At 38.0% G+C, this 13,501-nt stretch overlaps 1 protein-coding gene across 1 annotated transcript; it reads right to left on the bottom strand.

Annotated features, from left to right (window-relative positions):
• Nucleotides 1-971: 971 nt before the first annotated feature.
• On the bottom strand, nt 972-6,807 carry atp1b1b (ATPase Na+/K+ transporting subunit beta 1b). The gene is made up of 6 exons (XM_057332586.1): nt 6,555-6,807; nt 4,571-4,699; nt 3,183-3,338; nt 2,727-2,911; nt 1,715-1,798; nt 972-1,628 (listed from the first exon to the last, which is right to left on the bottom strand). The coding sequence occupies exons 1-6, from the start codon at nt 6,646-6,648 to the stop codon at nt 1,371-1,373; spliced, it is 906 nt and encodes a 301-aa protein (XP_057188569.1). The 5' UTR covers nt 6,649-6,807; the 3' UTR covers nt 972-1,370.
• Nucleotides 6,808-13,501: the final 6,694 nt, after the last annotated feature.

Genomic DNA, 13,501 nt, shown 5'->3' with positions numbered 1-13,501 from the left:
ATTGCTAACTGGTTGCGGTAGAGATCCACAGTAGGTGCTTGCTAGATGGTTGCTTACTTTCCCCAAGTAAAAAGAATCACTGTGATATTCTGGTCTCTAGATCTGTCTAATTTGGCAAATATCATAAAACATTGCATGGTTTTCACTACAAAAAGAAGAGAGAAACAGTCCAACTTTTTTCCAAGAGTTTCAGTTTTATTTTGGTTAGTCTTTTCCAGTTGAGTTTCAACATGTGTTTGTGGGACTCATGAAATTTGACATTTCTGATGGTTCACACTGACTGCGCACACCTACAGAGAATCCCGACAGAACAGGGTATTGCATTACTTCTGACAGAAACTAGAATAATCTTAATGGCTTTGGCATTATTAACATTCATGACGATTTTCTGCAGAAAGGGAGCATGTGCGAAAACAGAACGCTGAAGGTCACCACTTAAAATCATTCAAATGCAGAACATTTCACCGCACCACGTGATGTCTTAGATACAACTAGAATAAAGGACTAGGACTAGAATAAAAAGAAAGAAGAACACAAAGTCGTAAAAATACAAGTTAAAGCGTGAATGACACTGTTAAACTGAAGGCGATCTACATTCAGTGAGAACAGGAATCAAATAGAAGTACAATCTTCCCTACATTGTAGTGATTCTGGAGAAAAATAAAGTGAATTACCCACCGAATACACCTAAAAGATGCAAAGAGAGAACATCGATATCCCCGAAAAGAAGGGCAATGATAAGAGTCCAGTGTGTTTCCATTAAGTAACTATACATAGAGTATATGTAGGCACGTTCGACAATGAAGCAAAATCACACACTTGGCATGGCGTGAGACAACCTACATAAGCAACTACCGTGCTCTTTCTAAATATAGGGAAATCACACAAGGCAGCAATACAATACAAGAGGGACAAAACAGGGCTGGCTACGTCAGTAGAGGAATTTACAGTAAAACAACATGCCCCTTTAATCTGGAACAGTTCTCGTTCAGTAGCAGAATAAATATTCTACGCTATGGCTAATCTTTCAGGTGTATACGTTCTAACCTTTAGACTGGTAGAGGAAAAAGCTAAGTGAAGAGTACAGACAATGTTAGGTCCCACGTGTATAAGATGGTATGTTTTAGACTAGCGTTTTTAAATATGCTTTTTTATCATTATTATTCTCTTTTTTTAAAATCTCTCCTAAACTAGAATGAGGCCACTTTCTGACATGAGACACTTGTACATTCAAAAACCAAATCCCCCCGTTAAACGCTGAGGAAGACCGGTGAGACGCGTACCTCTGTTGCCTTCGTATCTCAGGTCAGAAATGGGGCCTTAGTTCGCCTTTTAAATAGGGAGAGAGCGGAGGTACTCTAGTTCAGAGGTCATGACTTGAAAGCGATTTTAACATCGAATCGTCCTTGGTAGCGATCCTTGTCGTTGTAGTAAATGTTTTCCCCGAACACTTTGCACTCGAAGCGGATCTCCGTGTTTAGGGTTATGTTTACGAACTGGATGGCCACCAGTGGCTGCAGATAATGGCCGTGCAGCTTTTTCCCGTAGTAGGGGTAATACTGAAGCGGGAAGCCTTCTCCGATGCCGTAGTACTTCACCTCGCCGAGCTTACCTGCATCTTCTTCTTTCTACAGAGATTTTGGAGAACACGGAGTCAGTGGGAATCTTATTCCGTTTGGAATGTACAAAAATCTGCTGGCCGACTGATGCTCACCTTGTTTGTGCAGTGCATAGGAATCACATTGGGCTGGACTTTGTGCTGTGCCTCTTCTGGAATGGTTTCATTGGAAGTCGGTGGCTAAAGACAAAATATTTATTTAGTTTAATGGTCATTTGATTTAGTTTTATTTAAATAGCGCTTTTCAAAATGTGCAGCTTTATAGAGAACATGGACAGTATGCGCTAAAAATTGCTGGGTTATTTTCAATCTAGTGTTGGGTCAAATATAAATTAATTTAATTTAATTGAACACAACGGTTGAGTTTGTCACTTTTTGACCCAACGCTGGATTGAAACCTCCAACACAATCTCACAGCAAAAAAAGTAAAATCATTTACAATGTGGTTAATTTTGGCTAATTCGTAAGAATTCGTATGATTTCAATCGTACATTTTAGTATGATTTGCTTTCGTGCCAGTGACATTAGGGTTAGGGCGGGGCTTCAGTATTGCTTTTTTCTAGTAATCGTACGTTTTTGTATGATTCACAACATATAAAATTCATACGAATAATCCACCTCTTAAAATAGTTACGAATTCCTGTGAGATCAGGTTGAAACGCCAGCATTTCTTAGAGTGTAATCAATAATCAATAATAAAAACATCAATGTTGTATTTGTTAACAATATTAACAAGTGCATTAGCTAGCATTAACAATACAGCGAGCCATGTAGTTTTTCAGAAATTATAAGTCTTTGTAAATTTTAATGACAATACGATTGTTCAATGTACATTCATGCTACCTCATTGTGCGTTAACTAATGTTAACAACGTTTTCAAAAAAATATTAGTAAATGCTGAAATTAACACAACCTAAGATGAATAAATGAAACAGAAGTATTGTTCATTAGTTCATGATAGCTAATGCATTCACTAATGTTAACAAATATAATCTTAGGGTTGCCAAAAGATCTTACATGCTACAAGCTACTGGTTCTGAAAATCTACTATAGAAATTTCTCCGCAATTACGCATCAAAAATATTTCAAAATATGTAATGAAACGAACCCTGGGTCTGAAGTTCACAATCCTGTTGAGCTTAACAATCACGCAGGGCTTCCCTATACCAAATCCAAAATGACGGTCATCTATACCAGAGCAGGGCCCAAGCCAAGCTCTCGAGAACCGACAGGCTTTCCTCACACCAATATCACTCTCTAAATCACCTCTGTTCTTGTAATCCTGAGGTTGATCTGTGAAAATATAGTTAAATCAAACATTAAACAGAGTATTATAGAATTGCACGAAAGCACAACTGCAATTTGGGTACAAATGAAGATGAGATAATAGTCTAAAAATATACTGATTTTCCTTTAGTTTTCTTGTTTGTTGATAGAAAAAAGTGTACCCTGTATACAAATGTATACAGTAATGGCTTATCAATAAAAAAACATTGAATAAGTGGTAACATCCACATTCATTTAGAAGTCATACATGTATTATGAAACTTGTTCAATTTTATACCTCCACAGTCTTCAAACTGCATTGCATCGTCCTGTTTCTCCACGTAATACTGTGAAAGAAATTCTCTCATGGCTTTGGTGTATTCCAGGTACGTTTCGATACTATCTGGGGAGAACATCAGCTCTGCCTTGTCCAAGCGTGGGTGGTGACTGAGTCCTGTGCACAGGTAAACCGTAATGCTAAATATATGAAATCAAGATATATTTGCGTTGAAACCTAAGTCACTTCGGTGGTATTGTCTCCATTCATAAATATTTTGGAGAGATAATTTTGTCAGGAAGTCCTGTGTTTATGCAACACCTGCCCAACTAATGAATTTTTGGACCAATTAGCATTCATCGTGGACTGTGAGGCGACATTAACAACGGCAAGTGTTATTGCATTAATATTAATAAGGCCGTGTGCTTTCAAAAACAACGATTTCTCAGAGTAATTCTAGATCTAGAACCTTTGCAAGATTGAGTTAAGCAGTGTAAAAAAGAAAATATTTATTTTTGTACAGAATCAACTTAGAAATACATTGTTTCCTTTCCTGGAAGGAATAAGCAATGCACTTTATAATTGTTATTGAATCATTTTAGTTCATCATTTGTGGAAAGCTAAAAACAATGAAAACAAATTTGCTGTAAGCATACAACAATTAGGCCCTCCCTGTTCATAATAGGAGATCAGTTTGCTAAGTGTTTTTGCATTTGAAATAAAATCAAATTAAATCTTTTCTAAAAGAACATGCAAGCGTTTCCCGAAAACTGAGGCTTAAATCCAGCTAGCCATGCAATGATTTAGAGTTTTAAATAAATCATAAGCAACATGCTGGGATTGTTAGAGGGCAGACAAGCGACTGCTGAAATCGTACGCTTCGAAGCATTCAGGTCCTTCCAAAAAAAAGCTCTATCTAGTCTAGCAAGGAAAAGTGTCCTTTGCCGTTAAAAGCCCGTTTCTCATTGTCCTGTTTTCACCGAAGCAAGCTTGTGAAATGTTTCAGCCATGACGTAAATCTAACAGCTTTTCAATTCCCTATTCTCCAGCTCTCTCCCAGCCTGTAATCTGTTCTCTGAACCCACCAAATGTTGTCAAATTACAAATGTCAAGTCCCAACTTCCTGTTTTGATACGTCAACACAAAAAAAGAGTCTGGATAAACACTATGAATAAATACATGACTATATTTGAATATAAAACCAAAGCAATTAGCTATTTACTTTATGCCCTTTCATTTTATTTTATTTTATATGTGATTCAATTTAACGCAGTGTTTCTATCTCAAACCCCCTGCAGTTCCACTGTCAACCACTAGGTGTTCAAACCCTGCTTTTATATGAATTTACCACTTAGGTTTACACACATATATGCAGAAAATAAATGTTAGCATTGAAAGGAGAGCGTTACCTGGAGGAGCTACTCTATCCTGCCAGGTGGGTTTTAAGTCGCTCAGGGTGAGGAGGAGAACCTGGATGGTGCCAATGAAGATCCCAGCCAGGAAGCCATAAAAGATGAGATAGAACAGGAGGATTTTTGCTGTGGAGAGAGAAATGGAAAATATTTCACTAGCCTGAAAAGTGGAATTTCTAATGCCAGCCATTTTGGTGACGTGATGCATGCATCGGGACGTTTGTCATGTGACATTTAAAAAAATGCATTAAATAAAGAAAATTCAAACCAGAACCAGACATTATTTGTGCATATACAAACTATATTTGTACTTAAAATATTGAATTCAACTTGATGTTACATAAAACATACAAATCTGGCACTATCCCTGCAATATGAATGTCCTTGGTACGTCCACAGAAGGCATGGAGGAGCCAGCATGATGAGGTACAATGAGTAATCTAAATGTTTTAACCATCAACAATGTGTAGTGGCATCGCAGTGCAGTAAGGCCAGTACGGTCATATCTTCCAGACCAGTTAAACCAGTCTTCCCACTTTTACCCCAAACAATTCGCTGATGCTCTAAATAATCCACAACAAAATTAGACTCAAATTGTAAACTTGTCAAACTCAAATTGACTCTTAAATTGTTACCCTTCTGTTTAACGAAAATTCGATTTCAATTACCAATGCATGGTCAGACAAAAGCATAAGGATTGTGTTTTCCAGTGGTGCATTAACCAATGTCAGAAGGTCACCGGGACTAAAGCTCTTTGATGTCATCCTAAAAAAAATTGCTTATTGGATGATGTAGTGACTGTCAGATAGAGGATTAACTTCCAGCTTTATATGAGCCATTCCTTGTCTATAAGGTGATGCATTGCTTTCCCGATGCAGATATGTCATGATGACCACCCTTCCTCACAAACTTCTCACACTTAGCAAATATCCACTCATGCATGTATTTTACGTTACAGGTTTTGGTTTCAGACGACGATACCTCCCCATTAAAAGATAAATTAATGGCTCTGTTATTTACCAAGTCAACAATAACAAATTACTGTAGATATATTAGTATTATAGCCTACAAAAATATCAACTTATAAACCTGTGCACCCCTTGAAGATCATGTATGACCTAAAGTGGTAGCTGCCAAGCACATACATTGCAATCAATTGGTAATTGGTAACTGTTGCTGCCACACCACCAATACATTACGTCAATATAATGAAACCTTAGATAAAGAGTGATATCACACAGAGCCAAAAGACAGGCCTTTCACCTTGAGTCAACCTTGAACAATGATGCATTTTTAACCCTTTCTATGTGTATCACATGAATAATGACAAGTATGTTAATTAAATGTCATGCGTATTGATTTAATGGCGAGGACGCTGATAAAACAAGCGCAATATGTGAACAATTTAAGCTTATAGGCTGCATGCGTTTATATCTTTATCTTGTCGGAATTTGTTTTTACTTTACGGGAAAAAGTGTTTTTTGTTTATTCGTTTTAGCAAAAACGAACCGATCAATAATCTGACGCCGTCCTTTCTTGACCTTTTGTGTTTTTTCGCCTGAACTGAATTCGTGCACAACATTCGTTATGCATTAGAAATATTTCCTTAAATCGGGAGAGAAAAAACTAATTACACGCAACCCAAGGTAAGCACGAAAAGCCTGAGGCGTCTCCGCACGAAACAGGTGGGATAAAAATACGCTCGTAAATTGAATTAAACTATTAGGCTTTTAAAATGCATTAATACATCGTGCGTTGAGTCCATACATTGTTATTCACTTATGTAGACAAAGTCCGCGAGACATTTGCTGCAAAGTCAAATCATACAGGTGCATCGTGACCAGTCTGGCAGTCTATCGGCACATGTCATACAAGCCACACCAGCGGTTTATCAGCGATGACAGCCACCACAGCGCTGTCCGACGTGCTGAATTCGACGATATGAAGCGCGACAAGGACGATTTGACATCGAAATACTTACACCAACTCCCACCGGTGCGCCCAAGAAATTCCTTCGTCTCCGAATTCCATAAAAACTTCTTCCATCCTCCGTCGTCTTTGTTTTGAGCAGGCATGATTGATCGTGTCGTTTAGTTTGTCCCCTTGAGCTGCAGATTCCCTCGTGTCTCCTTTCTTGCCTCCTCTGAAACACTACACCCCTTCCCGGAGCACTAAGCCCACCGTAACATTGAGCCGTACCCGGCTCTCGCCAAGGTGCCCCGCGTAATATATCCAGCGGTGCGCGCGTGTCCCGCCCACTACCGCCCGCCGCTCTCCTCCGTGACCGGAACAACGAATCAGAAGCAGAACCTCTGAACACGTAACAAAGTCGTGCAGCACACTAAATCGGGGTGGGAATCACTTTACAATAGGATTGCGTAAAGAGACGTAAAGGCTTCTGTAGGAACAAGGCAGGTTGATAGGAGTGACGCAACAACGCATGACGCAAGAGGGAGATGCGCGTTGAGAAAGCGGTTGATGGGGAGACGGTTCTAAGATGCCCATGGGAAAAACGCGCTGAGCGTGTTTCAAATTTTCAGGGTGCTATATTTAGATTTGTGCCTGCATTCAGATTAAGTAAAACGAACAAGTAAAGTGAATTAAATTAAATTCTAAATACACAACCTTGGCGAATCTATTTGGAAGTACATTTAGGCTACATGTGCATGGTCACAAATAACACAGTGTGCTCCAAATATGAGAGATAATAACACTGAAAATGTAACTATTACATTTAATTTAAGACACTGAATAGACCATTGGGCAAATTAACCAGGTTTGAATAAATGTTTAAGGATTCCACAGCACATTTGTAATACTGACTGCGTTACTTATGTTAACAGTGCACAAAAAGTCAAATGTCCTTGAAGCACACGAGATGCACAAGATGGACTTTGGAACATTCTCAAATCATGCTGCAATGACATAGATCATAAGCACAAACTTGTTAATTCGATGCCAGGACAAGTGCATGCTGTCATTAAAGGAAATTTCTGAAAGCGGAGTTACGCCCCTATACACCTGTATGCACACACGCACACACCCACACACTCACCCTTGACCAAGTACTGAACCACCTTGGTCTGCTGTTTACATGTATACAAAGCGTAGACTGAATCACAAATAAAGCACACGAAAGAGACAGAGCTGTCAATGTCACATATGTCGAAATTTTCAAGATCACATCTGTCAAACTCAAGGTGAATGTGAAGCTAGCCCTTGAGTATTAAGTCATTTTCTGACCATTCATATGTATTATCAAAATGCATGGTTTACACAGTTTGCTCAGCGACACAAACATGTTTGTCTCTCAAACATGTTTAATCCATCTATGATATTGTTTAACTCTGATAAGGAAGACCTAAGAAATTATGTATTGCATGATTTGAAATTAAGAAAATAGGAATACCGCAAATGTCTAAATGCTAATCGCAGGTGGATTTTAACAAGTGTGCTGTATGAGAAAAGTAGAAAACTATCTTTTATTTCAATGCCGGAAAATAGCACACTAACACATGGCCTAGTAGAGATTCTGTCTGACATTGATCTACTCTACTTCACAAATTCTTTAGAATGATCTCATTAGAAGTACCGAGTTGTAAATTGAAGAGAAGTAAAAAGGCAGAATGTCTCTTCTGTCATGGTGCCCCAAAGAGTTGTAGATCCAAAGATAAGTCATTGTGACATCATACACGGTGGACTGATGTTCCTGGTGATAACTACTTTAGATCACTCAGCAAAACCAACTGCTGGAAAGCTGTTTTTAGTCTTCAGTAACCAATTTCCATCATCGCAGTTCTCACATAATGAAACACTTACGCAAATATTTGTAATATATTATTTATTCGTCAGGATCCGTATAATACGTGGGAAAACCTACAGCCGGCTTCTGATGATAACAAGACAAACACAACATTGTGATCGGACCCAGACGTCCATAGATTATCCTCATTACATAATATCTCTCGGACATCGATCACATGACTCAAACGCCATTTGTGCCTGCACCAAATTGAAAGTGTGACAAGAGCACATGTCTCCTATTACTTGACGATGACCGCAAGACGTCCCCAGACCACTTTCAAGGGCCCTCAACATGAATAAAGATCTTTTTTTAGAGCGAGAAGCAGGTTCGCCTCTCTCTGTCAAATAATAATATGTCTCGTCTATTACCTTAGAAGACATTTGCTGAGTCACTGGCTCTGTTGCCAAGGCAACTGGCTCGGCGGTATCTATGTGTGACGGACTTGGAATGTACAGGAGCACGCGAAGTGCTGTCTGAGACCCGTTTGCATCACGTCAGACAGTAGCTTTTTTTGCTGATCCCACTGGTCTAAATGCAGGCTAAATATAACAGTATTGTACTTTATGATCTTGATGTATCTTTGCTGAGTCTAAATGCACCGGCGATTGGCTGCTAAGTGTTGGAAGTAAAAGAAACATACTTAAGGATCGATATGTTTCCTCCATTGTTACTAATGCATACGGAAGTTGATTAGTGTCATTTTACATTTATATCAATTCATATAAAACATGTGTGTGTATTGCATGTATATTTATATGTATATATAAATACACAAACATTTAAGAAATATGAGTAATATGTATAGCCTATGTACTGTGTTTATACTTACACATAATGTAAATTACATTTAAATATAAATTGATATATATTTATGTAAATATTTGTTATATATACACATGTATGTGTGTGAATTTATATATACATCCCACATACATATTATTATATAAACACAAACATTTATTGTGGAATCGATTAATCGTGATTTATATACAGTATATTTTTACATATATATATTAAAATATTCCTATATTTTTTACATATATACACGTCATAGTGTCAATGGTATACTAGCACATTATTCTATGAATTATATTATATTATCATTAAGACAATATCATTATTCACATATATTAATATGATTATTGTCAATTCCAGTATATTGTGACACCCCTAATATAAATACATTTGAAATTCCAACCTTTTTTCGAAATGAAGGAAGGTAATCATTATAGAACTGTCACCGTTAGAAACTTAAAACATTGACTATTTTAAGGTTTAGGTTTATAAAGATGTATATCTTAGGGTTTAACACGGACATACGACATACATAACATGACCTTTGTATAGTCCACCCACCCAGAGCTGTTTTCATGACAGATTCTTTGATAGAAAGGTTTGTGGTGTACAGAAAAGGTTTGTATATACCGTAAAGCTGACTCGAGCAGTATTAGCATGTGTTTAAGCAACATCATTTTTCCTGCATGATTTTAAACATAATGGAACATCCGTTGCCTCAAGGACACCACAACACATTGGACCCCTACCAGATACTGTAGCTTTGCAGGACATTTGTTTCCATATTTACTGTTGCAGCCTGCCGGATCTTAAGCTCCGTTATTGACTGAAACGGCCCTCTTCTGAGAATATCTACTACGTGTGTGGATACTTGGAAAGCTTATGGAAAAATAACATTTATATACGTAGACATAATGTGACATTGTATCAGTGGCGATCGGTGCCTCCTCTTCAGGGGAAGCAGGAATTCAAACTACGTGTTCAGAGCTTCACGTGAACCTATGTGGATCACGCATCATGTCAAAATACGTATTTTGAAATGACACGCCACACACATGACGGGCTATATACATGTTTTGCCGAGCTTCGCATTACTGCTTCCCTGGAAGAGGAGTCACGGATCGCCACTGCATTGTATGCATTTTTTCCCAAATAGTCTGTTCACATTAGACAGTTTGATTTGCCTGTAGTGGAGTGGAGTCAGAATTTTCACAACTAGTTTTGTTATGTTGAATTAGCAGTAATGTGCTCAAATATCTGATTTAAATCTTGTGTTTCATCATTATGAATGACTCTGCATCGCATACAATTTGTTCTACGCCAAGCCTGCACCAATAATGGGATAATAGCGGTTGTCTTGAGTGTTTATATATGTTCTAGTTGAGTGACCTCACTAACCGGCCGTGTGTGCATAAGGTCACCTTGTGCTTAGGGTTTCCTGATCTGAGGCGTTCCGCTCACTCTCGCCATCTGCTGGTTGTTCCTTGTTACTGCTAGTGGCCAGTATCCAGTCAAAACCTCTATAAATTATGAAGTTGCTTGTAAATTACGCAACATTAAGCAATATAGTGGCAAAACAATTGTTGATGTTATTTTTATAAAATACCACAAGAACAAGATGTATTAAACAGTCACATTAATAACCAGAATAGCCAGAGAAAAAAGTTTCAATGCTTTATATTCAGTGCATTTGATTTTAATTTGTTTAAATTGATTTATGTATTGTGTGACGCCATTTTTAAAAATGTGAAAAAGTGTGGTTTGCAAAGAGCCCATTTTTAATGTGTGCTTTATTTCTCGTTTTTTATTCTGTCAAACGTGTGGTCAACCTCCTACATTTACGTCACAGTCAGAGAGCCGCGTTTTGATTGGCTATCAAGGGTACGTTCGTCGTGGCCAAATTATTTATTTATTTTTCTATTAACACGGTGATGACATATTTTAAAAATTACAATATTAAAAACGAATCATTTGAGTAGAGCATACAAACAAGAACAGTGATCCAGACCCAGATTTCTGGAATAGGTTGGGGATGGGTGGCCTGCGCCATAGGTTGCCTACTGCTAACTTACGTACTATAATTTTGTGTGCTTCTCCACGATTTCCATTACAAGTACGATTATGAACCATCAGTCATACAATTAAATCAATTACAAAATTCCCACCCACCAGATAACACCGCAATATAACCCATCACATTACCGACTCACAGAGAATAATTTCCGTTAAATCAACTTTTAACTATTACATACATTTTCTGTATTCGTGTCTATATGTTCTTTCACTGAGCAACGAGGCAGCATGATGGCAACCAACTCACCTTCATGAGCCTCAGTGGAATCAGTTTGAGAGCGCCCTCCAGTGGAATCACTGTATATTTTGCAGGATCATCTAAGCCTAAAGCAAGTGTGCACGCATAAAAATGTAACACGCGCAAATTAGTTTTATTTTAACATCGCAGGTTTTCGTGAAAAGATGTGAGGGGCGTTCAATCACCACGAGAAAACAGACCTGTTTTCCTCTTAACGACAACTGCAAGCTTACTTAAACCCACAAAGGGCTGGTATTAAGGGTGTCGTTGAGAAAAGCCTTTGCACAAAACCCCCGTCTTTCCTAGCGTGTAGGTGAAGCTCTTTCAAGAGATTTTGCAGCCAATTTGCATGAGTCATAAACATAATCCCAAAATAATGAGGTTCACATAAACTCCTGTCCCCGGTGATACGAACAAGCCTGAAGCTAATTTATTCACATCAAGCATTACATTTGTTTCTCATTCGCACGTCATGTTTACATTTGGAAGCAAAGGTGATCATGTATCTTCGCCTACTACAAGGCCTCTCTTTTGCCGGCAGATCTATTTCTTCTCGTCCTTCACGTCTCTTGTCCTTCACGCTGCATTAATCGTGTCTGCATGGTCCTCAGTGAATAGACCTCTTTTTTTCTTTCTGTCTCAGGCACCCTCCAAAGACACACACACAGGCACGCGCACACACGTTCACAGGTTCGGGACATCATGGAAAAAATTCACAGGGAAAACTGGGTGGGAGACAAGCAGGTCTGCCGTATGGTGGAGGCACCACCTCGGCTTTATGACAACAGCTTGCGAAGCTATTTTTGGATCACATCAATTGACCTGTGACTTTAAGAACGCACGCGGTATAGACATAATCATGTGCTTTTAATAAGCTGAGAGGAAGCTTGAATTGCTTTTAACAGTGCATTTTAACAGAGAGAGAGAGAGAGAGAGAGAGAGAGAGAGAGAGAAATAAATGGAACGGAGATATAGTGCCAGTGTCAGATGTCACCGAGATGAATTGGAACTGCCACTGCAGCAATTTAAGGCTTGACCTTGAAAGCACGAGATGGTGTGCAATTCACGTTACCAAGGCAACAATAAACAAAAGTTAAGTGCGGTTAATGTGTACCTGTTTGGCCACTTAGGGATAGTGCTCAGGAAACACATACTTATAAAATATGCACAATAAATACACAGACAATGAAATACACATAATAAAAACACTTCGAACACAGTTGTTCTGTGAATGGCAGTGGTATAGGTTTCATGTTAGTTTGAATAGTGATTACAGAATGAGATTTTGAGCAATGAGTTCTAAAATTTCTATCTGCGTAGGTAATTAAAAAATAGCAAAAATAAAAAAAGATTTAAATTCCATATTTTTACTTGCTGTAATTGAAAACCGTTTATTATTAATTTACTGTTTTTAATACTTTTGGCTATTCATTTAATTTACATTATCCATCTATTCTCTCAATTGATATGAGGTCACAACTGCATACTTAAAGTGATAGTTCACCCCAAAATGAAAGTTCTGTCATCATTTACTCACCCTCTTGACATTTCAAACCTGTATGACTTTCTTTCTTCTGCAGAACACAAAAGAAGATATTTTGAAAACCGTTGGTAAAAGAAAACCGTTGGTCCCCATTGACTTGAATTGGTTTTGTGTCCATACAATAAACGTCAATTGGGGACCAGTGGTTGTGGTCATTCTTCAAAATATCTTCTTTTGTGTTCTGGAGAAGAAACAAAGTCATACAAGTTTGAAATGACAAGAAGGTGAGCAAATGATGACAGAATTTTCATTCGGGGTGTTTAGTTTCCTGTTGACAGCAGAGATGTGTAAAGGGTTGTGATCTTTCCAGATATCAAAATGCTATAAAGATCTGTCCAATGAATTGATTTCTAATGAATTCTACTTTCCAGTAAGTGAGATTTATGTGCCATCATGTCTCAGTGTGTTCAAAGTTCATTGATTTTTCTTGGAGGGATTCACTTAAATGTAAAAGTGAAAGTCAGACGTAATGTT

The sequence above is a fragment of the Triplophysa rosa genome, linkage group LG4, assembly GCF_024868665.1.
Source record: "Triplophysa rosa linkage group LG4, Trosa_1v2, whole genome shotgun sequence".
Taxonomy (NCBI): domain Eukaryota; kingdom Metazoa; phylum Chordata; class Actinopteri; order Cypriniformes; family Nemacheilidae; genus Triplophysa; species Triplophysa rosa.
The sequence above is the reverse complement of the archived record's forward strand: the minus strand, read 5'-3'. Positions and strand labels throughout refer to the sequence as shown.

What these genes read in the sequence shown, in the direction of transcription:
- atp1b1b (XM_057332586.1), bottom strand. Translation starts at nt 6,648, where the DNA reads ATGCCTGCTCAAAACAAAGACGACGGAGGATGGAAGAAGTTTTTATGG. An exon ending in GGATAGAGTAGCTCCTCCAG is followed by an intron (nt 3,339 to 4,570) that starts GTAACGCTCTCC and finishes ACCTGTGCACAG; the next exon opens with GACTCAGTCACCACCCACGC. An exon ending in TTGTGAACTTCAGACCCAGG is followed by an intron (nt 1,799 to 2,726) that starts GTTCGTTTCATT and finishes TTTTGTCTTTAG; the next exon opens with CCACCGACTTCCAATGAAAC.